General features: G+C 50.7%; 1 protein-coding gene across 1 annotated transcript; it reads right to left on the bottom strand.

The window, feature by feature from the left end:
• Positions 1-1,760: 1,760 nt before the first annotated feature.
• Positions 1,761-27,525, bottom strand: Csf2rb (colony stimulating factor 2 receptor subunit beta). Its single transcript, XM_052747471.1, has 15 exons — positions 27,284-27,525; positions 25,950-26,151; positions 17,406-17,580; positions 16,224-16,347; positions 13,397-13,584; positions 11,724-11,881; positions 11,475-11,643; positions 10,832-10,967; positions 10,553-10,710; positions 8,197-8,336; positions 7,210-7,369; positions 6,197-6,287; positions 5,944-6,001; positions 5,178-5,281; positions 1,761-4,525 (listed from the first exon to the last, which is right to left on the bottom strand). The coding sequence occupies exons 3-15, from the start codon at positions 17,491-17,493 to the stop codon at positions 3,409-3,411; spliced, it is 2,691 nt and encodes an 896-aa protein (XP_052603431.1). The 5' UTR covers positions 17,494-17,580; positions 25,950-26,151; positions 27,284-27,525; the 3' UTR covers positions 1,761-3,408.
• Between the last annotated feature and the right edge of the window lie 469 nt (positions 27,526-27,994).

Below are 27,994 nucleotides of genomic sequence, written 5' to 3'. Positions count from 1 at the left end.
GAGGAGGAGAATGTGAGTGAAGGGAGCTAATACGTGCTGGTCATCTGGAACTCTGTTTAACGGAGTGTCTCACACTTGCTCCCTGTTTACAAGAAGGGATAAGATGGGCCGAGCTGTTGATGGAAAAAACTGAGAACAATAGATGGACAGCTGATTCTCAAGAGACCCTCTCAAGTGACTCCTGGTGTCACCACCTCTGTCTAGCCTGCTTTTGTTCCGAGGTGGGGAAGTCAGAGCGGGAGCCGGTTCAGGTGGTTTGTGCAGGTGTGAGACCAGGCTGAGACTGCGTGCACAGCCGAGGGCCAGAAGGCAGAGGTTCTGGGAGGCCCAATCCTCTAAGAATATGGGGACATGATGTGGGAAATGGGAGTGTGAAACAGGTGGGTGAGATGATGGTGAGTTCACGGGGTACTGGTTAGATGGTTGAGGGCTAGGAGGCCACCACAGACATGGGCTGAAGATGGTAGAGACAGGCTTAATGACCATCATAAGTAAAGAGTCACAATAAATCAATAAGGACCCAGAGGAAAATAAACAAAACTGATCAAAAGTATCCTCACTAGTAATCAGCAATATAAGAATTAAAGTTGGACACATTATTAATTTGCCAGGTTGGTAAATATTAGGGGTGAAAAATCTTAATATCCAGAATTGGGAAAGGCATGAGATATAATATTCTTATAATACTTTTAAAATAGACTTTAATTTTTGGAGTGATTTTGTGTTCATTGCAAAATTTAGATCCATAGAGTACCCATGGTCCCCCATAGCCTCCCCAACACCAGCAGCTTGCACCATAGTTATCTTGGTCCCTGTGAGCTGCTGTAACCAAAAACTAAAATAAAATAAAAATTGAGGGGGTAACAAGTAGTAGAATTGTTTCTTGTGATTCTGGAGACTGGGAAACCCAGAATAAGAGGCCCCTGAAGCCAGATGTGGCAGCAAGTGCCTGTCATCTCAGTACTCAGGAGGCTAAGGCAGCATTGCCGAGAGTTTGAGGCCAGCCTGGGCTACATAGTGATTTCAAGATCAATCAGAGCTACAAAATGAGTTTCATGCATGCCTGGACTACATAGCAAGATCCTACCTCCAGAAACAAAGAAAAGAAAGGAGCGACTCCGTTCCTGGCTAGAGCAACTCCCTCACAGGCAGGCGCTTCTTACTGTTTCCTCTCACGGCAGAAAGGGTCGAGGCGGTGGGTGCCTCTTTGAGTTTCCTTTGTCAGGGCACCAAACCCTGTTGACAGGGTTGGACCTCGTGACCTCATCACATCTGTCAAAGACCTCATCTGATGCCACCACGAGGGTTAGCAACGGTGCTCTGGGAGACGTCAAATCCTCAGGCACGGCAACAGTAGCACATTGGACAAGTATGTATGGATACACCACTGCCTGCCAACCTCGGAGGTTGACTTTGGGGTGCACACTTGGTATTTCCCATTCTGTGGACTTGGACAAATGCAGTGCGGCCCACGCCCACCATGGCAATGTCTCACAGCTGGCTCACAGCTGGCAGGATCTGCTCTCTGCTAGTTCATTCCTCCTGCAGATTTTGCACTTTTTACTGTCCCCACAGTCTTGCCTTCTCAGAATGGAAACACTGTCCCCAGACCAGTATCATCAGCATCAGTGGGGACAGACACTAACTGCAGAGTCTCAAATCAAATGTCCCAAGCTATGGAATCTGTATTCTTGACATGCATTTAGGGGTTGAAGATATCCTCTCCCCTAACCTTCCAACACACACACGACTTTGTGTGATATGTTACAAATACTTTATTACAATGTTCTCTCCCTCTTAATGTCAGGCAATTTGGAGTCAATGTCTTGATACATGGAGGTCTTTCTTGATTGTTTCCCTAGAGGGGTCCATTATAGAACATATTGATAGGCTATTGTGAACATCACCACAGAAACACATTCAAGATGTTAGTGGGTTTCTTTGCTGCAATGCACAGGGACCAAGGAACACTTGCTCTGCCTGTGAGAATGTAAAGAGGCATGGCTGCCATCTAGGGAGTGAGGCTACCACATAACATGCTGGGACAGAGCAGGCCCATCTGAGGACTTGATGGGTCACAAAGGGGCCTTTCAGATTCAGGGATGGAGAGCAGAGGGGTGAAGAATTGACACAATGTGCCCTGGCTCCAGGTCCTCAGATCACAAAAAGACAGATCTCTGCAGTGTAAGCCTGGGTTCTAGAAAGTTAAAACCTCCCGGGCAAGGCTTGAGATGCAGAAAGCATATAAAAGAAGGCACATGTATGTTTGCTGCAAAGGCCACTGCAAATATGACCCCAAAGAGAGGTTCAGCTCTGCAATGGGTCACACAGCAATGCAGCCTGTAAGTGCTGAGGGCGCCATTGTGCCTCCTGCACAAAACTAAGAGAGAGCACATTCAGTGGAGCCGTGCGTGCCCCACAAAAGGCCACATGGAAAGAGCTGAACAGTCTCATCTGAGATGATACTCTGAGGGACAAAATCATTCATGGGATCCGTCCCCAATCCCTCCTGCCCAGCAACAAAAAAGCCGATACTCAAGACATATACAAAAGCCATGTGCAAACCTGACCTTGAAAATAATGCAAGTGAGAATGGACTGAGGTAATGCCATGGTGCCCAGAGTGTCAAGAAGGTAGTCATTTCCAAGTACCACAGTCCTGCAGCAACCCACATCTGAGGTCAGTGGGAGCCACAGGTATCCAGGCATTCTGGAGGGAGAGCAGCCCGGATGTGCAGACTGAGTCTTTGGATGTACTGTCCTGTGTGATCACCATGCTCCTGTCCTTCCAGGGATCCACACCCTGGATTTTCTTCAGTTGACACCATGAGTTCATGATGCCAGGCTTCCCTGTTGTTTTTCATCAATCCAGCCTGGCCACAGCTGTGGCCACTAGCCAGCATTGCCCACATCAGCCACTTCTCTACATGATGAGGGTCCCCAGTCTCCTCTCAAAGGACTCCTACGGCTCCCAGGAGCTTTAGATAGCCATAGAAGACCATGCCCATTTGGGAATGACTTGAGCCTGCCTCTTTTACAAGTCTGATCCTCAAAGTGTCCCCTTGAGCCTTCCAATTCATACACTGAACCAGAACTGTGTGATGTTATTGGCGCTTGAGGGGGACAAGAAGACCATAGCAGTCCTTAAACCCTAAACAGACCATGCAGATCTCACCCTCAGAGGCCTCTCTGGTCCCATACCTTCTCCAGCAAGTCAGAAGGAAAGGAAACATGATCCTACAACATCCAGGAAACCAGAGAGGGGATGGAGGGTATTGCTGAAGGTCAGGGCTAAGGTCAGGGAAGACTGAGCATGTCTTCAAGGAAGCCTCTGGGGTTCTGTGAAGATGTCAGACTGAGGTCCACAGGCTGAGGTACAGGGCTTTTGGTGTGATTGGGAGGGGTGGACTCAGCATACTTTCCCAGGCTGGCTGCTGTCCCAAGGGGGCAGTGACAGGTAGTCCTGATGCTTCAGGGACTTGAAAAACTGAATAGCTGGCACCTGGGGCATGGGCTGGCAGGGAAGCTTTTTGACAGACAGATCCTGGTCTAGGTCCACAGTGTCAGGACACAGGCCTGGAGAAGGTGGTTTGTTATGTGGTGAGGGGGAGCTGGGCCCCAAGCCAGGGAGGAAGCAGTAGTCCCCGACCTGCTGAAGAACAAGGAGGCCTTCAGGGTGAGGGGATGCTGGGGCCACCTCCTCCCTGGGCTCTGCTGGGCTCGCTGCGGGAATGCTTGGCACAGGAGGGACAGAACTGCCCAGAGGGCACTGGGGGGGCTGGCTCATGCTTGGAGGGAGCTCCACATAGTCATCAAACTCTGGTGGTGGAAGAGCTGGGCTTCGAGGAGGGACCCCAGGCAGCCTGAGACAGAGACTGGGGCCCTGAGCTGAGGGGGACCCTAGAGAGGGGATCAGAGAGGTAGAGAGGGGCCCTGTGGGCAGAGTGAGCACCAGATCTGCAGGACTGACATAGCCAGAGGCCGCCACAGGGTCCGCGGGGCCCCCAGAGCTTATGGGCAGAGTCACTGGGTTGTCCTTTGTTTCCTGTTCCTCCAACCTCAGCTCAAGTGAAGGGCTGTCCTTTGGTTCCATGGAAGGGCTCTCTGTGCAACCCAGGCTAGGCTCACATTCCACAGTCACAGCCTGGCCCTGCCCCATGGCCTGGGACAGTGGGACCAGCTGTACTTGTCCCCCAGGAGGCAGGCACAGGTATTCCAGGGAGCCTGGCAGTGCTGGCCTCAGGCTCCCACCAATCTGGGGGGTGACCAACGGGCCTGGGAGATCAGGCAGGGAGTGGGTTTGGAGAGACCCCAAGTAGGGGCCATCGAAGTCAAAGCTGGGTGTCTGGTTCCCAGGTCTGCCAGAAGTGGTTGGTGGGTCTTGCTGGTCAGTGGAAAGCTGATCCATGGGTTCTGATGAGGCGGCTAGAGTTGAATCAGGCCCAGATGGTGGGTCTTGGACAATGTTGGGGTTCTCTATGGTGAGTGGCGACACTTCATTGACCCCCAAATGTGCATATGACATCCTGTGGAGACAATAGAGATAGATATGAGAGATATGGAACCTAGATACTTAATGTATACCCAGAGCAGGTGGGGCTCTCCAGAGGGCCTGAACCACTCCGGACTTCACAGTGAGCACCAAGGCATGGTAGAGACTGGGCCCGGAAAATAACATTGGCATATGTTCGGTGTCTCCAAGGATCATGTACCAGGGCTCAGTTGACATCACCATCCCAGGCTTTTCCCTCATCTTCTGCCCCTTCCAGGCCACTACCTCAGGGCTGGGCTCACGCTTGCCTGGGTACCATCCATGCCTTACATCCTTCTTCCTACAGTGCCACTGACTCTCCCTGACAGAGGTTTATCTCTCCCCACACAGGCTGAACTCCTGTAGGTATGGGGTCTTTGCCACCCACGAGGCCAAGGCAGTGCATGGCTTACATAGGCAGCCTGGCAGGGAGAGTTTTCCCACTTCAGGATGCTGCCTCTGGACCCTTGTCTGTCTCACTCTAACCTGGGAATCAGGAAGATCTTCCTCAACTCTATCTGGGGTGCTCCTTGCTACAGTGAGTGTCATCTAATACAGACTCTTCAGAGACACACAGGCTACCTGATGTGCACAATGGAGGTGTTTCCTTCCTCAGGCTCCCAAAGGGTCAGAAGCCAACCACTCACCTCTGTAGCTCAGCGACAAGGTTGCTCCGTGGCCCCTGGAGACTAAGGTTCTTAGTGGGAAATGCTGCCGTGTTGCTGGAAGACCAGAGTCCTTTACCTCCATCCTAGAAGGTAAAGGGCATTTTTGCTTGTGAATGTGTCACCTCAGGAAGGAGGGGACAGAGAAGGATGGCATGCGTGTATTGTGTCTTTGATGAGCTCCAGACATGGGAAGAATGTCCCCATGGAGAAGCCTAGTTCAGGTATCTGTCACTAAAAAAGCAAGAGGCATGCAAGGGATTATGACTTCCCAGAGATATCAAGTTCCTGAAGGGCACAGACCACACTGTTCACCACAGCTTCTTCTCCCATGGCACTGGTGTCCACCCATGAACATTGTCTCACGAGAAGCTGACAACCACGTCCTTCCATCCTTGACACCCCTGTCTCAGGACCTGATCCTCTGAAGGCACCCTGGATGTAGCTGGCTCTCCCAGCAGCTCAGAGATATCTTTTGCAAGGCTCAAGTCCTTTCCTGGAGGCCCTCAGCCCCCTCCCTACTGCAAAGAGCATCCCACCCCACCCCCAGCCATCCTCTGTAAGGGAACGCCTCAGGTGTGTCTGTGGCTCCAGGCTGTGCTAGGGCAACTTGTGGAACTCATGCTCTTTAGGGTATCCAAGGAGCGCCAGAGACCCACCTCCTGCTAGTCCAGCCTCCCGTGTCTCCCACCCTTCTCCACTGTGACAGCCATGGACAGGGAGACAGCAGCAGGGTCTGCCTTCTTACCTGGAACAGGAGGCTCTTGCTGGGGTTGGGGATTTTCTCCTTCCACTTCCTGTACATCCTGGAAGAAAGCAGGAAGAGGTGTGAATGAGAGGTTCCAGGGACCTCCAGGCCAGCTCCTCCTGTGCCCATGTATACAGGGAAAACTGAAGCCAGGGAATGAGTGGCAGGGTAGGAATGCTAGCCTGTTAGGCTGTGTCATCGCTGGACCCTGGAGCCCCGTGTCCACTTGCCTCAGTCTACAGACTGCACTTACCTGTACCCATAGACACAGCCAAAGCGGAGGCCCAGGAGCAAGAAGAGGACGAGGAAGATCAGGCTGAGGACGATCCCCCAAGTGGGCATCACTTGTTCAAGGAGAAAGGAAGGAGGGTTATTTGTGAGGCTCAGGATGCAGGCTAAGGTAGGAGACTATGGTCCCCCAGGTGCTCTGTGAGGAAGGCCCAGGACCCTGGGAAGAACCCCTGGGTCTGAACCCAGTGCTCAGTGTGGGGAAGTTCTGCCCTAAGCAGCATCAGCAAGTACCCAGAGGAAATGACTGATTGTAGCAACTGGGGAGACTTCCTGAAGGAGGCAGCATGGAGCATGACCTCCAGGTGCAGGGAGGGTCAGAGGAGATGGAAAGTGGGCCACAGAGGGTCCCTTCTGACAGTACACTGACCTTCTTGACCTGGACCCTCTAGGTCGCCTCTCTATCACCTGAATCCATGGCTCCAGCCCTCCCTCTGCTTGACTGACTGTCACCCCGAGACTCCCCCTGCCACAAGGCATACTTGTGGATGCTTTATCCCACCACCCACCTCCCGTGTCCTCTTTAGTCTTCCCTGGATCTTCCCTAGCAGAGTGTGTGTCCTGGAGATCACCATGGGAACAGTGAGTGTTGAACGCATGTGTCAAGGGAAGGGAAATGGTCAGGACCAGTGGATCCCCACACCTGCCCTCCCGGGGCACTAACGTGTGTGTAGGTAGTTAGTGTAGCTTTGCAGCCATGGTAACTAGGAACTCGGATTGACCAGTCATGGCTGCCACCAAGTCTAATAAAGCCAAGTGCCCTGTAAATAGAGGCCTAGGCCCCAACTGAAAGGAGGAAGGACAGTAAGACAGATCCTCTCCTCTCCCAAGTCTCCTCTTAGAGTGTATTATTTACCAAGAGCTTTTACCCAGGACCAGACACAGGGAGAGGGAGGCCAGGGTAGAATGGTCTAGAGCGCCCCTTGCCCTGTGCAGTGGGGCTGTCCCAGGAGTGTGGTGGTGGCCTGAGAGACATACCCCAGCCAGTGGTCCAGGTTTGCTCTTCGCTCCACTCACTCCAGATCCCATGGTAGTCAGGGAGCGGCTTGACCCTCACCCTGGCCCGGTATGTGGTGGAGGGCTTCAGCTGTGGCAGGGCCATGCTATGGGCACGATCTAGGTTCTCTGTCTTGCTGTCCTGCAGAGGCAGATGTGTTGAAGTTCTAGCTCAGTCCAGGACCCCAGGACAGAGCCTCCTGTGACCCACCGCTGTGGTGGCCCCAGATGCCACCTCTTCCAGCGCCAACAGCGACACCCAGGCTCAAGCTCAGACTCTCTCTACCTCCCAGTTTGTCTGGTGTGCTGCCTTGGCCTAAATTCTGTCTGATGCAGGAGCGTCATACTGGTTTCCTGGGTCCCAGGCCATGAGATGAGGGATGGATGGTGGTATCAGGGATAACCTGACTCTGCTGCCCCACTCTCAGGCCTCAGTTACCCCATTCCCTCTCTGACGTTAGGATCCTGGTCACATAGTCCTGCTTTGGGGCCTGTGGAGTCTCACTCTGCATCTAGGTGCCAGGCCTCTGCATATGGGATGAGTGCTGGTCAAGACCTGCCTTGAGCAGCTACACCATTGTCTCAGATCTAGTTCTGGGATGAAATACATCCAGATCTGGGTGATCATTGAACCTCATTCCAGGTATGTACCGAGTTTCACCTAGTCTCTACCTGTCCAGCTATTAGTCAGTCAGCTTCTTTATTAACCCAGTCACAATGCCTTATATTCACACAGTGTAAAGAAATATACCACACAGTTTCCTCTGCTACCCACTTTGTCTCTTTTCTGTCAGCTCAAGGGCAGCATTGGTCAGAAGACCGTGTCATCTCCCTTCCCTGAGCCTGAGTCCTCCATTAAGAGAAGGGACTGTCAGCTGTTGACCAAGTGGGTCCTAAGGCACAGAGGCCAGGCTCCTGGAAATAGGACTCCCTTTGGTCCCTAACTTTCCCCTGGGTGCTGGACCTCACCTCCCATGTGTCCGGGTTTTCCGTGTACTGGATTTGGAATTTGTGCTCGATGTGAGAGTAGGACATTTTCTTAGTTTCCCAGCGCAGGTTGTAGCTGTCTCCATCCTTGGTCACGTTGAGGGTGGGAGGGTGCATCTGGACTGGAGGGGGGATCATGTCAGGGAATGTCCTGGTGTCCTTCCTCCAGCAGAATTTCCCCCGTGCTCCAGACTTGTTCCGGGTGCTCCCCTCGCTGGAGCTCTCTCCCCAGGCCCAAGTCAAGTTGACTCCTTTGAACTCTGTGGTGGTTTGGAATGAGAATGTCCCCCTCCCCCGCATAGGCTCATATGTTTGAATCCTTGGTCCCCAGTTGGTGGAACTGTTTGAGAAGGATTAGCAGGTGTGGCCTCGTGGGAGGAGGTGTGTCGCTGGGGGTGGGCTTTGAGTTGTACTCTGCCTCTGGCTAGTGATTCAAGATGTGGGCCTGGGGGTGCACTCTTTAGTCCCAGCACTTGAAAGGCAACGACAGGCGGATAGACCTCTGAGAGTTTGGGGCATCCTAGTCTACAAAGCAAGGTCCCTGTTAGCTGAGGCTACACAGACAAACCCTGTCTTGAAAAACCAAACAAAAAAAACAAAAGCAAAAACAGATGTGTCCCAGTGGCTTCCTGCCCCTGTGCCTGCTCCCCATGCTCTGCATCATGAACTCTGACCCTCTGAAACCATAATCTCAAAGTAAACTCTCTCTTTTGTAAATTACCTTCGTTATGATGACTTCTCACAACAATAAAAAAATGTGACTAAGACAAACGCCCTGCATTACCAAATCACAGTGTCCCTAGCTGGTCCCTGGGGCAGCAGCTGAGGTGAGCCTCGGTGGTGAGGTGGTCCATAGCTTGGTGTTCATGGGGAAACTGAGCCCCAGAACATATACAGATAACAACTGAGTCGTAGAGAGTTTGTGCCTCCATGGTCCTGTGTCAGCCACTCTTCTCTGCTGCTTCAGGGACCCTGGGATTTGCCTGAAGCCAGGAGGGGCTAGGAAGTCCTTGCTAGTCTAAAAGCTCCCCACATCCAACCCACACACCAGCTGAACTAGGCCTTGGGATATACTCAGATGACCATCTCCCCTCAACACTGTGCCAAACTTAAAGTTGGAGACCTTTGCTGCCAGCCCTGCCCACTTGGCCAGCAGACCTCAGGCTGAGGCATGACCGTGTGCTCAGGCTTTCTCATGTAACCCTGATGTACATTCTGAGAGAGGTGGGCAACAAATGAAGTCACTCAGTCACTCCCAGCTTCTCTCTCCCCATCAAAACAAAAGATTCATAGCTTGATGACCTCAGAGGGCTTGTATGAAAATAATGTGTAGGATTATAACATACAGAAGGGCTCTGTTGAATCAGAGGAGTCCCTTTTCCGGGAGGGAGGGAGGACACCAAGAGAAAATGCTGGATGTGAACTCAGCTTTCCAAGAGATTGGCTGTGGACAGTGGCCCACATTACAGGTTGGATGAAAGCCCCCCTTGTTTCAGGGTCCTTGCCAGGTGCCAGGAAGGTGTGACAGGGATCCGCAAGGAAGCCATCTGCTGGTACACACGCCTTCCCTGGCACAAAAGTAAAACCTAGAGCAGAGTTTGAGAAGTGAAACATGAGTTGGAGGAGGAGTCTGGGAAGCTCAGGGAGAAAGGATGGTTACAGGAGGGGGGTCCAAGGGCAGGACAAGTGTGCACTGAGAGGAAGTGGGAGGGAAGGAGGGAGCAGGTTTCAGGGGTGACTCTTGAGGGGTGACAAGTGTGATCTGCAGCAGAGTGTGAGTTACAAGTGGGCTGTGGTTCTCTGCTTCCTCTTTCTCACTCTCTAACTCTGTCTCTGTCTCTGTCTCTCTGTCTCTGTCTCTCTCTCTGTCTCTCTGTCTCTCTCTCTCTTTCTCTCTCTCTCTCTTTCTCTCTTGCACATGGCTACACGTGGATGTGGATACCTATACATACTTATGCAGAAGCCATAGAAAGATGTCTCCTGGCCTTTCTCCGTGATCTTTCCTATCAGACAGGACCTCTCCCTGAACCTGGATCCGGGTTGGGAGTCAGAAATCCCCAACAATCCTCCTGTCTCTTGCCATGTCGATATGAGCACACTCACATTTTTATGTGGGTGCTGGGATTGAACTCAGGTTCTCATGCTTGTTCATCAATCACTCTTACCTACTGGGACACATTCCTAATCCCAGAATAGTCATCTTATCACTGTGAGTCACAGGTCTGCAAAACTTTGAAAGTGACAAGACACAAAGATGCCCAAGAGATCCCTGTGTTTACTGGGGTGACACAATGGACTCCTAGAGCCCTAGGACCTATGCAGAGCAGGGCAAACTCACTGTGGTTAGAGCTCTTGATGTGCTTCCCTTGTTTCCGCGGCTTAACAGAGACCGTGTACTGGCTGTGTGCCCTGGGGCTGGACATGTTCAGGCGGCAGTGGTACCGGGTGCGGAGGCTGTCCTGCAACTCCTTCACCACGGGCCAGCACTCCTCCTCCCTGGGGAAGTACAGTGGAGCTGAGAGCAGGGGCAGGGGAGGGTCAGATCGGGCTAAGACCTCAGAGAGGTACAGCCCTGAGGGTGAGGAGAAGCAGGGCGGAATGGAGAGGGGACACTCACGGAGCCGCCGGGCTGGAGCTGTAGAAGAGCCCAAAGGAAACAGAGCCAGTCATCTGGGTCCACACCTCCCAGGAGCAGCTGAGGGACTGGATGCCATCAAAGAAGCACAGCAGGTTCTGAGGCTGGGCCTTGTCCCCTGTGGGGAATCCATCGCCCTCAGTCACTGACCCTCAGTCACTCCCTAGGTTGGGACACTAAGTGCCTCACAGGGAGGATGGCCTTTGGAGCAGCAGATCCTGGCTGTGGACATCAGCCCAGCTCTGCTTTGAGCCTGTCCGCTGTGTGCCCCCAGCTTGGGAAGACCCCCGGTACCTGTGCCCCATCTTGGGAGAGGGGGCCAGTTCTAAGTGTTGAGTGTTGGGGTGAACACAGGGACGTAGGTGACCCTATACCCAGCCCTTGATAACACACAGGGCCTATGCTGCTGTGGCTGCTGTCATGACTGTCACTGGCATGAACAGAACACATGTGTGGCCATAGATCTCACAGTGTGTGAGACTGAGTGGCCCAGGTAGGGACACTGGGGACCCAGGGCAGGTGGGAGGTGCTGATGACCAGGTAGGACATTGCTGGAGCCTCAGGTCTAGACTAAGTCTCCACTGTCTGGGCTCTGAAGAGGAGCACTTCCTACAGGCCCCATTACCTGGCTGGGAGTCCCATTGCACCTCAGGGCTCCATGTGCTGGGCCTTCCAGACAAGCTTGAGCCTGGAGACAGCCGAGTGCGCACCCGGGCCACATAGATGTTATTGGGTAGGAGCAGCTTTGGCTCCAGAGAGACCCACATGTCGCTGGTGTGGAGGCTGGGGGCATCCTGTGGAGACATGTGAGCTGAAGGAGCAGCCTGCTAGAGTCCATTCCACCAGGCTGGGCACAGATGGCTGAGGGTCCTACCTCCCAGGAGTCCTGAAGCCTCTTGTAAGTCACCTCAAACTGGATGTCCTCTTGTGACAGCCAGGGGACCTGGGCATCCCCAAGGGTCACACTCCACTTCAGCAGGAAGTGATCCCCAGAGGGGCTGATGTGGAGGTCCTTGGGAGGTGGGGGCTGCACTGCAGGGGGGAAGCAGAGGGTTTGTGAGAGTTGCATGCTGGGAGAGCTGAGGGCAGCTTGCCCTTTGGGTGCCACTTGGGCCCAGGTTCAGTGCTGCCCCCATCAGCTGATGATCATGACAAAGACCCTCAGGACCCTTCCTCTGGCTTCAGGCCTGGAACTGAAAACATGGGGACCAGTTTTGACAGCAATCCTGCCTTGCATGGCCTGAATTTCAAGGAAATTCAAGGGGCCTCCTCCTGCTGGGCTGGGCACTGGGGCCTTCCTTCCAGCAGTGGGCGCTGTGAGCCTCCCCCTGCTCCCTCTTCTGCTACCCACCCTCTTCACAGCCCTGGTGCCTACTGTTGTCATTGTTCAGTGTGTCCTCTCTCCTGGTGACATCTGGGACTCCTGTCCCCAGACAGAACTCCTTGTCCGTCTTCTTGTCTCACCACAGATCATTGTGACCCCTGTCCCTGCCTGTCCCACCAGGGTAAGTTTACCTCATCCCTGCCCCCTTCCCTGTATCAAGGCTTGAGATGCAGCTGCCTGTATCTCTTGCTCTCCCTGCCATTGTCTAGACTTTTCACCTTGAGGTTTCTTGGTTCCAATGGATGTGGCCAGGTTTTCCAGCATGTCACACTCTCTCCAGACCTGCCCCGGTAATCAGCCTTTGCACATGTGGTTTCCAGGCCTAGAATTACTTTGGACTCTGTGCTCTGCCCAAACCAAGGACTCAGCCACAAAGCTCCTCTGCTACTCCTGGGAAGCTCTTCCTGATGGCCAGAGCCCTTTGCCTTCCATCCCCTGCATGTGGCAGCTGGCTCCCGTGTGTCTCCTAACTCTTTGCCTGAAGCCTGATCCCCCAGGAGGCAGGGCTCTCTCAGACCCCGCAGGCACTCATATTACAACACCACTCAAGCTCGCACTGTTGAAGGGCAAACAGGATCCAAGGTGCCCAGCTAAGAGCCTGACACATGCTTAGAGTTCAATGCAAACCTCACTTTCTCCTTTAGTCTGAGTAGCTGGTGACGTTTCTTCTACAGTCCTCAAACAAACCTCCCGGATCATCATTGGGTCCCCCTAAGAACAGTCCTGGGGACTGCTGCACAGCCTTGGGGACAGAGAGGGTGGTGAGAAGCCTGGCTCTAGGTCAGAAGCATGGAAGGGCATGGCAATATGACCTATCATGGCCATCCCTATTCCACGGTCATCCTTTGGGATTTCTGTGGGTCTTGGAGCCTCAGCCATAGGGGAAGGTGTTACAGTCATGAGGGAAGACAAGAAAGACCACAGCTCTGTCACCTGCAAAGTCCTACAGAGTCACAGGCATGGCTCCTCCTAGAGGACAGCTTGGGGACTTGGTAGTTGGCAGAAGCAGGTGGGACAGGGGGACCCTCAGGCAGAGGCCTCATATCACATCTGTTCTAACCCCAGGGCATGGTCCCTAAACCCCGGAGACACTCACTCTAGCCCACCTCTGGTAGCCGACCCACTCTTGTACCCACTGCCCAGGCAGGACCCACGCTCCTCACCATGCTGGGCCAGTGGAACCACGAGCTGGATGCCCACATCCCGATCGGGCTGGAATGAGTAGTAGTCTTCATCAGTGATGCTGAACTGTGTGTAGGGGATGACACATCTTCGGGGCACACAACGGTGTGGGGGCGGGCACTCTGGCCACAGTAGGTCTTCACTGAGGTCACAGGACACTGGATAGTTCCTGTCAGTGAACATTCATTAGCTCCTACTACATGCCTGATTTTATCCAAAGTCAATGTCTGGCAGTGAACAACAGACACATATACAAACATATACACACATACACAACACAGATAAACACAGACATATACACATGCACAGAAGCACATACATGCACACAGAGACAGAGACATATAAACAGATACACACAGCTACACAGACACACACACACATACACAACACACACACACACACACAAACATACAAGGAGACACACATGCACACATACCTGCCCATGCAGTGAGCACCATGCAGTGTTATAAGAAAATGTTGCATATAATAATAAAAAAAAAAGGCCAGGTTGAGGAGCCTAGATTTGGCTGTGAGAACAGTTGAACCCACTACATGTGTCATATGGACAGAATCCCTTGTGACTTGGGGGAAAGCAGGCAGGTTCTGCAGGGGGCAGACTTCAGAAAGTGCAAAGTTCCTGGGGCTGCCACCAGGCCTGTAACCAGAATTCACAGAGAGGAATGTGCGTGCAGTCTAGGGTCCAGTTAATGATCTGGCTCAGGCAAGGCTCACTAAAACCTGAGTGCAACTCAGGGGGAGCCTGAAAAGCCCCCAGTTTCAAAAGCTTTTAGTTGACTTTGAAAATGGCTTTGGGGCCCTCACAGGGCAGAACAGTTTGTTATTCTTGGTCTACCATGAGCTTTACTCTAGACAGGACCTCCGACCAAGGCCATAGAAACAGGTCAAGATCATTCTCTAGCTGAAGTTCTTCTGCTCTCTTCCCTTTCTGTATCTTCAACTGCAAGGTTAACAATCCCTGAGAAAATAAACTAAAGAGACAAGCTCATAAAACCCAGGAGAAAATGTGTGGATTAGTAGCAAGACATCTAGCAGAGTCGCTGTATCTAGGGTAAACGATCAAATGAAGGATTTGTTTTCTAGAAGTCTGTAGACCTTGAAGAAGAGGAGAACAGTGATGCTTTTCTGTTGTGTAGAGAGCTGTTTTTCTGAAGGAGCTTTACAGCCTTCGCGTGACTTCAGTCACAAGACTGTCCCGGCACACCTAGGACATCTTGCATTATTGAGTACTGCAAAAAGTGCAAATTAGGACTAAAACTGCAGGGGAGTGATGTTTTCCTTCATGAAACATAGATAAGATCAGGGGCTTTGGTATGAGGGCTTGTTTTAACCAAAAAACAACGTTTGTGTAACAATCAATAAATATGCTTTTGCACTGCCCTTAGGGGTTCAAACCTTCAGAGAATGTTCCTCCCTGCTGCCTCAGAGTCTGATTACAAAAACAAAAACAAACCAGCACAAAACCCAACAGCATTACAGATTAATAATAACTCTCTAGATGTGCAGTGCCCAGGACATGCACGACCCAATGACCTTCATATAATCGCAGCATGTGTGTCTGAAACCCCGATCACACTGAAACTCAGGACCACTTGGTAACTGCCTGAAAGCCCACCTGAGACCAAAGGGACCCTCTCCCCAAGTCCCTCCAGAAGTCCTACACTCTGACATCAACGCACAGTGGTCTCTGCCAACTCCCTCCCTGGAATCTTGTTTAGTTTTTACACTTGGCAATCAGTCTTTTCTTGGCCCTAACAACTTGTCCCTGAGTATTGGCTTTCCTGCTGCAAGCAAAACAGTCCTGAGTCCTGTCACAGGGAATGGAGCTTTCATTGTGTGTGTGTTAATAACAAGCATGTCAGGACATAAGTGAAGGAAAGGGGGGACTTGTTGTGAAGCAGAAATCAAAGGATTTCACTGAGTAAGGGGCTGAAGAAAGACATAGGGTGACGGATTGGGGAGATGGTGCCATCCTTGTGATTGTATGTAGTTTGGATGGTGATGGTGTCTGAGTTGCTCAGACTGCATCTCACTGGGAGACTAACTTGGTAGTGTTCACTGAGAGGCAGGAATCGAGGTAGAAGCCATTTTCAACCAGCCCTCCCAGTCATTAGTCAAGCTACCATCCTTCCCAGTTAACAAAGTGAGGCGTGGAGTCGGAGTCAAGGGCAGAATTTGGCCTATGGTGTTGGACTAGAAATGGTGATCCTCATCTGAGTGTCTCTGCTCATGGCCCATGGTGGGCTCTCCAAAGACGGAATATAGATAGGAAGCCAGGGCCGTATTTAGAGATCTCACACTCTACAGTGGACAGAGGAGTAAAGGGAAGCAAAGAGACCAGAAGGAGGTGTCAGAGACACCAAAAGGACCTTGGTGAGTGTGGCCGCTGGGAGTCAAGTAAGGTGAACTACAAGGAGGTCATCCTGGGTGGGTTGGTAGATGAGGGCCCAGGCTGGGCCATTTGACTTGGGGTATTTCTGAGTGACAGGGGCAGTTTGGTTCCCTTGGAGATAGCCAAATCCTGGGGGAGTGCATCCAGGAAAGAAATACTGGGAAGATGTGAGGGAGTGTGGGCTCCTGAGAGGAGGCTGTGGTAAGGAGCAGAGGAGAGAGGGACAGGATGCTCAGGGCAGGAGACTGCTGCGGCCACTGCAGGGGTTGGGTGGCAGTGCAGCACAGATGCAAGGTGACCTGGGATGGTGGCTGCACATCATTGGTGCTGCCGGGGTGGAGGGGGTTGGTGGAGCATGGTCCTTGTGCTGGAATACCAGTACACTCGGTGGCACTCACTTTTCCAGCTTGCGATAGAGGGTCACGTTCATGAGGTCCTGGGCATCCTCCGTGTCGGCCCAGCTGCAGATGATGCGGCTGGTGTAGTCATTGTAGCACTGCAGAGTCTGCAGAGGGACGGTCTCTGAGGAGGGAAGCAGGACAGTCACCACCTCCCGCCAGGTGCCCCTGTCCCCTGGTTTTGTTGCTTCATTTTTGTCTTTGTTTTTTTGAGACAGGGTCATACTGTGTAACCCTGGCTGTACTGAAACTTGCTATATAGACCAGGCTGTCCTGGAACTCACAGAGATCCCCCTTCTTGTGTCTCCTGAGTGCTGCAATGAAAGCCATGCACCATGATGCCTGGGTTCCCACAACTCTTTTAAGCACCAGCATCTCCAGCTTCCTGCTGAGGCCCACCCTGGTGACCAGATAGATGGAGGGCCCTGAGCCTGGTGGGGCTGTGTTGGGGACTCTCCTCTTTTGCAAAGAACATGAGGTTCCAGTGGATTCTCAGCTGTGACTGCACAGGCCGTCACTGGGGCATTGCTCTGGCCTGCCCTGTTCTCTGAGGTGTCACTTGGAAGGACAGACACAGCGGCCTTGAGATGTAGCAGCCTCTCCCTGTCCAGGGTCCCGATCTGCTGAGTTTGTTCTCTGAACCTGGGCTTGGGAAAGGGAATGTGGCTCCCACACTGCCATGGAGGACTTCTAAGTGGCACTGAGGACAGTTCTCCACCCTCAGGAGCCTCTAAAGTATCCCACAGGGCCTCTGAGGAGAGGAGAGGGCTAGAGATATCGTGGGGAGAGGGCTTTAGGTCAGAGTCACCAAAAACAAGGGTTAGGGGATCCTGGAGCCCTCAGAGGAGTAGAGTGTCTGGGGGAGGGGCAGAGAAGATGCTGGCTCATTGGAGGTCGGGACTTTGGAGGCTAGACTGAACCATATGTGTTCAGAGGAACACCATTGGGCTGGATGCTCCAGGGCCAGGCAAGGATGAGCAGGAAGCTGGAGATCAGGGAAGAGAAGGACCCAGGGGAGTCCTGAGGGAGGAAAAGGAGGATACAGGAGACAAAGGAAGACAGAGATGGGTACAGTGGCTGGAGCTGCTGGGGGTCTGGGAGCTTGCGGTGATATGGTGGGCGGGGCTCCTCCCAGACTCAGCTAAAAAGAGGGATGGAAAGGGAAGGGGCCTCCAGACTTACCTTGTGCCTCTGTCACACCATGTCCCCAGCAGAGAGCCAGCAGGATCATGTAGAGCAGCCCCCAGGTCAGTGCCATCTGCTGGTCCATTCTGGGACTTTAGGTGGCTGCACAGTGGTCTGTAGCTATGGGCAGGGTGGTGTCCTCATTGTCCTGGGGTGCTGTGTCGCTGCCTGGCTGGGGGTTGGGCCACATTTGTGTTACAGGTCTTATGATTCTTTACTCACAGACTGCATCCTCTGAGACTGCAGAAGGGTGTGTAGGCTGAGAACTGCCCAGGACACTGCTGGTGTCAACGGCCAGAACCCAAACAATAGGTCCTGAAGTGTGGTCCCCGAGACTGTTCCCTTCCCTTAAGCCTCGTTGGCCTAAAGCATGACCATGGGAGAGGTGGGACTGTTGGCCTCAGAGGCAGCATGCCCCTCAGACCATGGGGCATCACCCTGAGATGGAAATGAGGCTGCTGCTTCACTTGAACCAGGCCCACAGAGGAGCTGAGACCCACATCTTTGATGGAGCCAGGTCTGATGGCTGTCTTGTCTCTGTCTCTGCACACACACACACACACACACACACACACACACACACACACACACACACACACCTGCCTGTTCTCTAGCACAGGCACAGCCTGGTGCTCTCCCCGCCTCTGCTCCATTTACCATCAGTACTCCCTCAGGCCCCTCTGCTTCCCAGTTCCCCTTTCTCTGAAGCCTGGGGATTTCCTCCTTTTCATTAGGTTCACATGGGAAGTACCAGCGGAGCAGAGCAGTTGCTGTGGCCCCTTCTCCTACAAGGCCACTAAAACTTTAGTCAAGGTACACAGAGCACTCACACCTGTCGGTCCATCTATCACCTGTGTATCAATGCATCTGTCTAGCTTTCCATCTATAAGTTATCCATCTATCTACCCATCCTTCCATCTATGTATGTAAACATCTGTCCATTTCTCTTTGAATCCATGTGTATGTATCATGTATCTATGTCTGTCTACACATTCATCTATCTATCTATCTATCTATCTATCTATCTATCTAATAATCTATCTACAGATCTATCTCAATATCTATAGATCTATCTATCTATCATCTATCTACCTACCTACCTATAGATCTATTTATCTATAGATCTATCTCCATATCTATAGATCTATCTACCTATGTATAGATCTATCTATCTATCTATCTATCTATCTATCTATCTATCTACCTATCTATCTATCAATTATCTTGCATTATCTTATCTATCTCACCCCTCTCTTACCTAGCAATCATCTATCTGTCTAGTCAGTGGACACCTTGACTGGAACACGTGTTATTTTACCCCAGAATACTCTACATAAATGGAAGAAGAATCAGTAAACAATGTAAAATGATGGACTATTCCATGTGAAAATGGTAAGATGACTGACACATAATAACGGCACACACACAAATCCCAACCCTCTATCCCACACCACTCCCCAATCATGAGGCTAATTAAGAAGTTACAGACTAAGGATGCAGTCACATCAAACCGTTGACGCCTGCACCCTTGAGCTGTCTAAGCTTAAAGGAATCAAAGGATTCTGAGACAAAGAGTGATGGAAGTGTTTGGAAGCCCAACCCCCTGCGTCTTATAAAGTCAGCAGAGTCACCGAGAAAAGGACAACACGGCAAAAAACAAAAAACAAAAAACAAAAAAACAACCCTACAAAGATACCCCAATGTCTTAATCTGGGGGGATTGCTGTCACAGAACACCACTGGTGGGGCAGTTCATAAAAACCACAGACATTTATTTCCTGAAGTTCTGGAAAGTGGCGAGGCCAAGGGCAAGGCACACGCAGGTTTGAGGTCTGATGAGGCCTCTTCCTCATGGGCTTCTCACTGCTACTACCATGTGGAAGCATCAAGGGGGCTCCTTGGGATGTCTAATATAAGGGCACTGATCCCCTTAAAGGGCTCTGATCCTGAGACCCCATCACACTCCCTAAGGCCCAATCTCCATCCACTCATTGGGGATTTGGTTTTAATGTAAGACTTTAGGGGACATGGGTACTCAGTCCCTAGCACTTTAAATCATGGAGAACCAATTCCATCATCGACTGCAACGACAACAGAGTTGTGTCATCGGCGAATAGGAGAAGAGTATGTAAATAAGCACAGAGAATTCACGTTAGTATTTAAATACGCACAGAGAATTCACATTAGTACTTAAATATGTACAGATAATTTACATTAGCACCCAACTAAGGTTCAATGCCCACCATCAGCCAGGGAGTGGGCAGAGAGCTGTGCAAAAATTAACACATCGTGATGAAGGCAGCTGTTACAGTCCTGACAGACAGGAAACAGTATAGGGATGTTGAGTGACAGGCCCATGATGTCACAGCTGTGAGAGACAGGCTGGAACTGAGCCCAGGCTTAGCTTAGGACTCTCCCACTCTACTGTGCTTCCCTGAGAGGTCATATTTCCTGATTAGTGGTGGTGGACGTGTCCTGTGTCTGCTCCAACATAGACTGCTCTGACATACTTTTATTACCAGACAGAGCCCAAGGACAGGAAAAGTTGAAGTTCTGAGCCTGCATCCTTGGTGACTGCAGAGCCAAGAGCCATTTAAACACAGACTGCTGTTGTCAAAACAAGATGTCTGAAGGCAGAGACCCAGGAGTTTGGAAAATCATGCACTGATGGGTCAGTCACAGAAGGGACCCCACAGACAAGCACCTGGCTGAGAGGATGTGAGAAGGTGAGGACATGGACAAGGCAGGGGACACTGTCCACAACACCATGGAAGCTCTGAGAAAGAAACCAAGCAGAGGCAGAGGATCAGGGACACATGTGCCCATGTGCCAGCTGTCCCTTGCCTTCTTGTCTCAATTTGCACAGAATAAAAGGTAAGATCCTCACTCTCTGCCGACACTAGGCATGGTCTCAAAACTAAATGCTGTCCAGGGAGATGTGAGTGGAGCCCTAGATGTATCTTTCCCAAAGACCAGCCAAAGGACATAGACTTGCGAGGGAAGGGGTCTGATTTTTTCCCCTTTCTTCTTTTCTTTCGTTCTCTAACCTATATCTCAGAAGGGATGGTTGGAACTCCAGCAGCAATTTTGGATCATGAGGTCAGGTTGGAAGCCACATGCAAGGAACGTGCAATAGGAAGAGAATCAGGCTTCCTCTTGTCACTCTGGAGTGACTACCACAGCCCATGATCTGCTTCTGGTGTCTTTTTATGTGAGGGGAAAATTAAACACTTGTGGAGTTATGCACCATTTGTAAGAGTTTCTATATGCAAGCAAAATGTACCGGGAAATGCCCTCTGGATTTGAAGGAGATGGCTGTCTGCTAACCTAGAAACAAGAGGGAGAAACTTGATTCAAGGAGGGGGCTGCTGGATAAGGGACAGAGACCGAGTTCAAACCTCCAAGGTCCCCCATGGTAACATGACATTCACTTGTGCACTAATGTGAACATTCAGTCTTTCAAGAATAGAAGGGTAATCCTAGAGAAGCTTCCAGAAGGAAACGAACAGCAGGCTGCTTCCAGCAGGACAAAGGTCATATTGGCACACAGTTTCTCAGGAGGGACCCTGGTTTCTAACCACACACTGAGGAGACAGGGAGATGTAGCAGGTAAAAGTATTTGCAAAAGCCTGACAATGTGAGTTCAAGTCCCAGGTTCCATAGTGGAGAGATCTGAGCCCAGAAAATTATCCTCTGACCTCCACACTTGCTGAGGTCCATGTGTGCCCTGTGCCACATAAACAACAATAAAAACAAATTAAAAAGACCAAGTTCTACTTGCTGTTCAAGGGTCAACCAAAGTGTTTGGTTACACGGAGACTGGAAGAATCTTCAGATATTTCCTGAAAAACGTTATTTTAGCTGTTTGTTTTCAGGAAAGACAGATTCCAAGCAAGCCAGCATGCCATATCGGAAAGACACACTAGTTCAGTGGGGAGAAAAGCCAGTGTGTGAAGCACCAGTGAGAACACACAGCTGTGGGGAGGGCGGGGCCAAAGCGCAGATGACTAAGGCTGGAGGGCGGGGCCAAAGCTCAGATGACTAAGGCTGGAGGGCGGGGCCAATGCTCAGAAGACTAAGGCGGGGGGCGGGGCCAAAGATTAGATGAGGAAGGCTGGGGGGAGCTTTGAGGCTGAGGTGGAGGAGAACTGAAAACCAGCTTTAGGAGAACACAACATGCTAATTAAGCCCAAGTGCTGGCGTAGAATTATATTCATAATTAGGAGGGGTGGTTCACATGTAAGGATTGAGTCAGGGCCTTGGTGTGCATTCAGTCCCAGCTACTAGGAAGGGTGAGGCGGGGTTATTTCAGACTAGGAGTTGGGGCTAGCCTGGGCAACACTGCGAGAATCTGTATTAAACAGAACAAGTAAGGGTTGAAAGTCACTGAGGATGAAGGGTAAGTGTAGAGAGAGGAAGGCTGAGGAGAAAAGGGGGCAAACAGAAGTGTTACTTTGTCCTAATTGCTGAGTTTATGAAGAAATAGAATGTTTGGGGAGCGGGAGCAAACAGAAATTTATCCCAGATAAAAACAATTCCACAAGGCTTTTGGATACTGATTTGTTGAAGGAGCGTACATGGTGGCCACACAAGGAGCGTTTGACCAGGGAAGGAGGGTCGCTGAGAAGTCTCCTCAGTGTATCACCAGCGAGAGGCCATAGCACCAGTTTACTTGACAGGACAACGGAAATGGTTAACCTGCAAACCGTTCTGATGACCTGAGTGTGTCTGCCTGAAACCCAGGGCAGTGCCAGAGCCAGAGGGGACTTGCAGGGCTCCCCTCCTGGCCAAGGCAGGCGTGGGAGAAAGTCCCACCTCTGTCTCCAGCGACCAGTTATGCTGAGAACAATCCTGACTCCCAGTGCAACAGAAATGAAGGATATAGAAGGATTTTTAACGCCCTGGATGAGCTGATTCTGAATCAGAAGAAACAGAAGGCAGAGGCATGCTGCATTTGCAAAGAAAAGGAAGTAACTGCAGAGAAGACAAAAAATAAAAATGATAAGGAATATAACCAAGTGTGTCAGATCTCAGGAATGGAATGCTGTCTCCAGCCACCAAGAGGGAGAGGTTCTGAACACTTGTGACTGGTGACTTGTGGTCAATGAGGGGACCATGCTTTTAAGTTAAATTGTTTCTTTACATCATACCTACTCCATTCCAAATCCAGAGAAGATTAAAGATCTGAAACTCCAAACTAAAACATGAAGGCATTAAAAACACATCTTTAATCTTGGGGGTTGAGTAAAATGTTGAAACCAGAAACCATAAACCAAAACAAAACCCAAACCAGAAGACAAGGCTAGAGCGGTGAGTCGGTGGGTAAAGGGTCTTCTTTGCAAGCATGTGGACCTGAGTCAAGGCCCAGAAGCCACATGAACATGAAGCTAAGTGAGGTGGCATGCACTTTTGGTCCCAGCACTTTGGAGGGACAGAGACAAAGGCAGATCCCAGGAACTCGATGACTGGCCGGCCTCGTCTACTCCTGAGTTCAAGGCCAGCGAGAGACTCTGTCTCCAAAAGAAGGGGAACTGTACCTAAGGAAGGACACCCAAGGGTGTCGTCTGGCCTCCACATGAATGCACATATGCACCCGTGCATCCTTGATCACACACACAGAGCAAACTAAACAGTGACAGATGATGGAAACATTTTATGTGACACTAGACGTCCTAACCCTGACAAAGGAAAAACAGAACAGTAACCCAGGGAACTGTATTTTCATCACAGGTAAGTAAACACGGTACATGGACTAACTGGGTTGGCCCTCAAACATGTGGATGAAGACCATGAAGCAGAACAAAGGGGAACTCCATCCTGTGCACTGAGACTTGGAGGGGATGGGGGTATCGCCTTCCGAAGCTTTTTCAGTGGGATGACAATACCTGCTAATATTTTATTTATTTATTTATTTATTTATTTATTTATTTATTTATTTATTTATTTATTTTCTTTTTTATTATTAAGATATTTTCTATTCATTTTACATACCAAAAACAGATCCTCCTCTTCCCCCCACTCGACTGCTAATATTTTAAATACACCTCTGGGATATGACTCAAGCCAGAGACGCTGCAAGACCAGCGAGCAAGCAGACAGGAACTGTTCCAGTCTTCAGGAGAAACAAGGAAAAAAACAGGAGAAAGCCAGGGCGGGCAGAGAGCCTGAGAAAGTGTGGTGGGAAAGGTTCCTTGTGTGTGTGTGGCAAAGCGGGGAAGGGGTTTCTGGAGTAGGAGAGACTGGGGAACCTGAGAAAGGCAGCCTGTCTGGAGTGAGGTGAATCATCCCTTGAATCTCAAAAGGAAAGGAAACCTGGCCCTGAGTGGGAAGCTTTACTCAAGGGGAGGACTGTAAATGAAAGGAGACCAGATGCTGGTGAAGAGCCCAGAGGCTCTGCCAGAGGATCCTGAACAGTGGGCCCGGCACAGCAGTGAGAGCGGATGGGTCTCACTAATGAAAGACTGTGGAAGCCAGTGTCGTGCTGGCCAAGAGGCGAGCCGGAAGAGTCCTCTGCATCCCATCAACCCTTATGGAAAGAGGTGAACTTGGCACCCCATCGGGGAGCAACAGCTCAACACCTGCTTGTATTTTAATTTATATATACAAATTACATAATATAAATATATTATATATGGAAACTTGGTTTTTAGAATACTAGTGTGGAAATAATAACTATATTCTAATGGGAGCCAAGAGTGGTACATTGGCGTTGAGAGTCACATTAGAACTATTGGTATTTTCTGCTGATTAGTTTGTATTGTTTTATACCAATGGGACGGTATTGGTTACTTTGGACAAACACTAACACATTTTGGAGTTGGTTTCTTCATCTGAAAAGGGTTTGGTCCTCTATATCACTTCTGTGTCTAAATGCTGCAGACATTTTCCACTATGCATTCCTTAGAAACGACTTAAATGGCATGCCAAATGGCCACTCTGGGGTTTTCTTTGTTTGTTTACTTGTTTGTGGTGTGTTCACACAACACTTCTGTAAGCAGTGTTTGTTTTGCTTATAAATGTTTGCTAACCCAAAGCCATGGTTAATAAGCCCATGTTTCTGAGATCCTCAAAAAAAATAAGTTCAGATTAGGTGGAATGTGCTGAAGCCAGAACTTTTCAAATTCAGCAGAGGATTTGATCTTCCTTCTCCAGATAGGATTGGATAATTTAAAAGCAGCCACTTCTGAACATCTACTTGTAGACACACAAGTGCAGTAACATGTCTTCTGCATCCATGACTCTAGATTATCCTAACCCTTAATCAAATGGTGTCTGTGTCTTTGACACTAAACACTGATGAACCATGCCCTCTCCTGTAGTAATGGGACATGCACAGCTTGGCACATTAAACTAAAAATGATGAATGGGTTGGGGGGAGAGTTACCAGGGGTGAGTGCAAAGTTTACTCACCATGAAACTACAAAGAAGTGAGATATGAATTAATAAAGTTAGAATCTGAATATGCAAAAATGTTCTGGCATGGCCTCTAAGGAGGGAAAACCCTACAGCCAGGCCCAGGAACCTGTCTGGTGAAGCTACAAGTCAGTCCCCTGTGTGAAAACACACACACACACACACACACACACACACACCTGCCAACACCCAGGCACTCACCCTCTGTCGTGGTGGAAAAACTCAAGGCATGGGAATGAAACAATTCATCAGGTCATATTTACTGTGAGAGTTTCAAGAAAAGCAGTTGCTGTGAACAGAGACACAGTGGGAAAATTCTCACAGAAAAGGAAAGAGAGCTGTGTCCCTAAGAGCAGATGGGATCCTCCTATGATTGGGAATGTGGTCCTAGGGTGACAGGGGTCCATTACGGAGGAGGAAGAATGCTCAAGGGTCCCGGGCCCCTTACTTTGCACAGTGTGAAGGAACCTAGGAAATCAGAGGAGCTGTGTTCAGGCTACTGGTGCTGTGGTCAGTGTTGCCAAAGCAATCAGGATTTCAGGTTTAATAAATTTTAATAAATTTCTCCCGGGGCCGCTGAAGTGTGTAGAAGTTTTGCAGAAAGCAGCTGAGAGGTGAGTCCTTAGGCAGATGAGACTGAGTGATACCATCACAAAATCCGGTCAAGAGGGTCTAGAGCAGTGGTTCTCAACCTTCCTAATGCTGTGACCCTTTAATACAGTTCCTCATGCTGTGGTGACCCCCGACCGTAAAATTATTTCCATTGCTACTTCATAACTGTAATTTTGCTATTGTTATGAATTGTAACATAGTTATCTGTGTTTTCCAATGATCTTAGGTGACCCCTGTGAAAGTGTCTTACGACCCAAAGAGGTTGCGACCCACAGGTTGAGAAACACTGATTTAGAGGAAAGGCCGCAAGGAGACAGTTTCCTGAAGTGCAGCGGTGAGACCTTCCTGAAGTGCAGCCAGGCCACCAGCAGTAGACAGAGCCTGAGAACAGGTGTCTCTGTACTCAGCAAGCTTGGGTGAAGGAACATACCCAGGCCCCGTGGGCCCCGTGACTGAGCACTAAGATTCCTGGCACAGACAGACAGACAGAATGTCCTAGGAGACCCCAGGGACTCACCAGGGAAGGACGGAGGTCTGGGGTCAGATGCAGAGAGGGCAGCAGCAATGGAGGAGCTCACGGGGCAACATCACCGACACCCCTCGGGTTCCAGTACCGAATGTCAGGGTCCAGCAGAAGACTTGTTAGAGCCGACCAAATGGTAGGGTCTGAAACGACATTGCAGCCCATCCAGACAGAGGAGGAGTCTTCTTCAAAAGCCCTTTGAAAAGAGGTAGGGAGAGGAGAGGCACTGCACCACAGAGAAGTAGGTGAAGGTCCCTTCTCATTGCCAAATTAGGCTCAAAGGCACTGTGTGCTGGGTTTGAGCAGAGGCAGGGGCCTGAGCCTCAAGCAAATTCTTGGGTTCATAGGTCATGAGATTTCTCTCAAACAATGGTTAATGTACGACCTGTGGGACACAGCCTGCAGGACCGATGAGCCGGTTAGTTTGTGAGCTGTGAGATGTGACAGTGATTATGCTGTCTCTGACTCCAGTCAGCAGAGGTGCTGAATATGTCATTGTCCAGGAGGGACAGGTCCCCTGCTGTGTGATGAGACATCTCCCAGCCAGCACCTTAGGTACAGAACACAACATCTGGTCCTGAATCTAAATTACCTATAGTGATTCAGAGCACAGTGTGATGAGAAACAGAGAGAGAGAGAGAGAGAGAGAGAGAGAGAGAGAGAGAGAGAGAGAGAGAGAGAGAGAGAGAACTTACCTACAGGACCTGGGATAAAGAAGTGCTGGAGATAGAGGAGGAGACATAGAGCCTCCCATGGGACTGGATGTAACTTGTCAAGCTCACTTGGGAAGGGCCCAGAGATAACCAGGTTATCCAGCAACTCTGTCTGTCTATCTGTCTCTCTGTTTTTCTCTCTCTCTCTGTTTCTCCTCCCTCCATTTCTAATTTGAAACAGAGGGGTTATGTCTCCCACTCTCCCTATCCCACAGAAGGGTGCCTGAAAGCCCAGGACAAGGACAGACCTAATTTGTGGGTGGCAGAGTAAGATGAAACAGGGTGTTTACCCCCAGGTAGAGCTTCCAAGGGAGTCTTCCCTGCCACCAGACCTCCAGTGACGAAACTGACCTTCACAGAGCCCCAGAGCAGGCCTAACCCTAACCCTCCTAGAGCTCTGGCTGTGTCCCCAGCTGGTACAGTCCTGGGTGCCCCCTCCCCTACAAACTGCCTCGGGGTTGGGGATCTAGTCTTCCCAGAGGGGCCAAGTCTTACCTCCTCAGGTCCCTGGAACAAGATACCACCCCAGCTCCTTCTCCTCCTGTCCCTCTCTGTCCTGGCGACCCCACAACTCCTCCTTTAAGCCCATCTCTGCTCTGCAGCAGGAAGCCTTACCTCTGCATTGGGTTCAGGCAGCCTCCTTCGGGAGCCTCCAAGTAGCAGCGAGCCTTAGGCGTTTCCTATTTATTTGTGCCACGTCGGGAGGAAACAGAGAGCAGAATGAGGAAGCACCAATGCCCTTTCATAAGCAGCTTCGCCGGCTTCTCAGAATTGCGGACATGAGTCTCCGATAACACGCACGGCGTTTATTTCTGCCAAGGACACTTGCACCCGACTGCCTCCTGGTCAGCTCTCACATACTCTTCTAGTCTCAGTCCAGGAACGGTCTCCTCCATGCCACCTTCCCTGACCCCTCTGGAGGACCAGGGGGCAATAGTCACCTTCCCCCTGAGTGTGAGCCCAGAGTCAGGCAGAACTAGGGTGGACCCCAAGGGCACCACTGCTCAGCATGTGGCCCTATGCAAATCAGCTACAGGTGGCCTTGTCAAGCCTTGGGACCCCTTGTGGTATTTTTCTAGAAGCTCCTACAAACCAGAAGGGTTCCAAGGGAAAAACCTAAGTTCACAACCCTCAGTAAGCAACAGAAGCATTCTGGATCCCTGGGGGCCTGCTTCCCTTTCTCGTTCCTGCCTTAGAGTCCACTGTGACCTGCCCCCAACTTGGTCCTAGGGCAAGTCAGGGTCCACCTCCATTCCCCTCCCCCAGTGCCAGCCATGGCTCACACCTCATGACTGGGTATGAAGTGAATAAATGAATGGACAAAAG

Source organism: Peromyscus californicus, unplaced genomic scaffold (assembly GCF_007827085.1).
Source record: "Peromyscus californicus insignis strain IS unplaced genomic scaffold, ASM782708v3 Scaffold_20__1_contigs__length_68692818, whole genome shotgun sequence".
Taxonomy (NCBI): Eukaryota; Metazoa; Chordata; class Mammalia; order Rodentia; family Cricetidae; genus Peromyscus; species Peromyscus californicus.
Note: the sequence above shows the minus strand (reverse complement) of the source record. Positions and strands in the feature narration are given on the sequence as shown.

Coding starts and splice junctions, on each gene's coding strand:
- Csf2rb (XM_052747471.1), bottom strand. CDS start 17,493: ATGGACCAGCAGATGGCACTGACCTGGGGGCTGCTCTACATGATCCTG. Junction 7,370..8,196: donor AAAACCCGGACACATGGGAG/GTGAGGTCCAGC, acceptor CTGCCTCTGCAG/GACAGCAAGACAGAGAACCT. Junction 4,526..5,177: donor CTTGTCGCTGAGCTACAGAG/GTGAGTGGTTGG, acceptor TTGTCTCCACAG/GATGTCATATGCACATTTGG.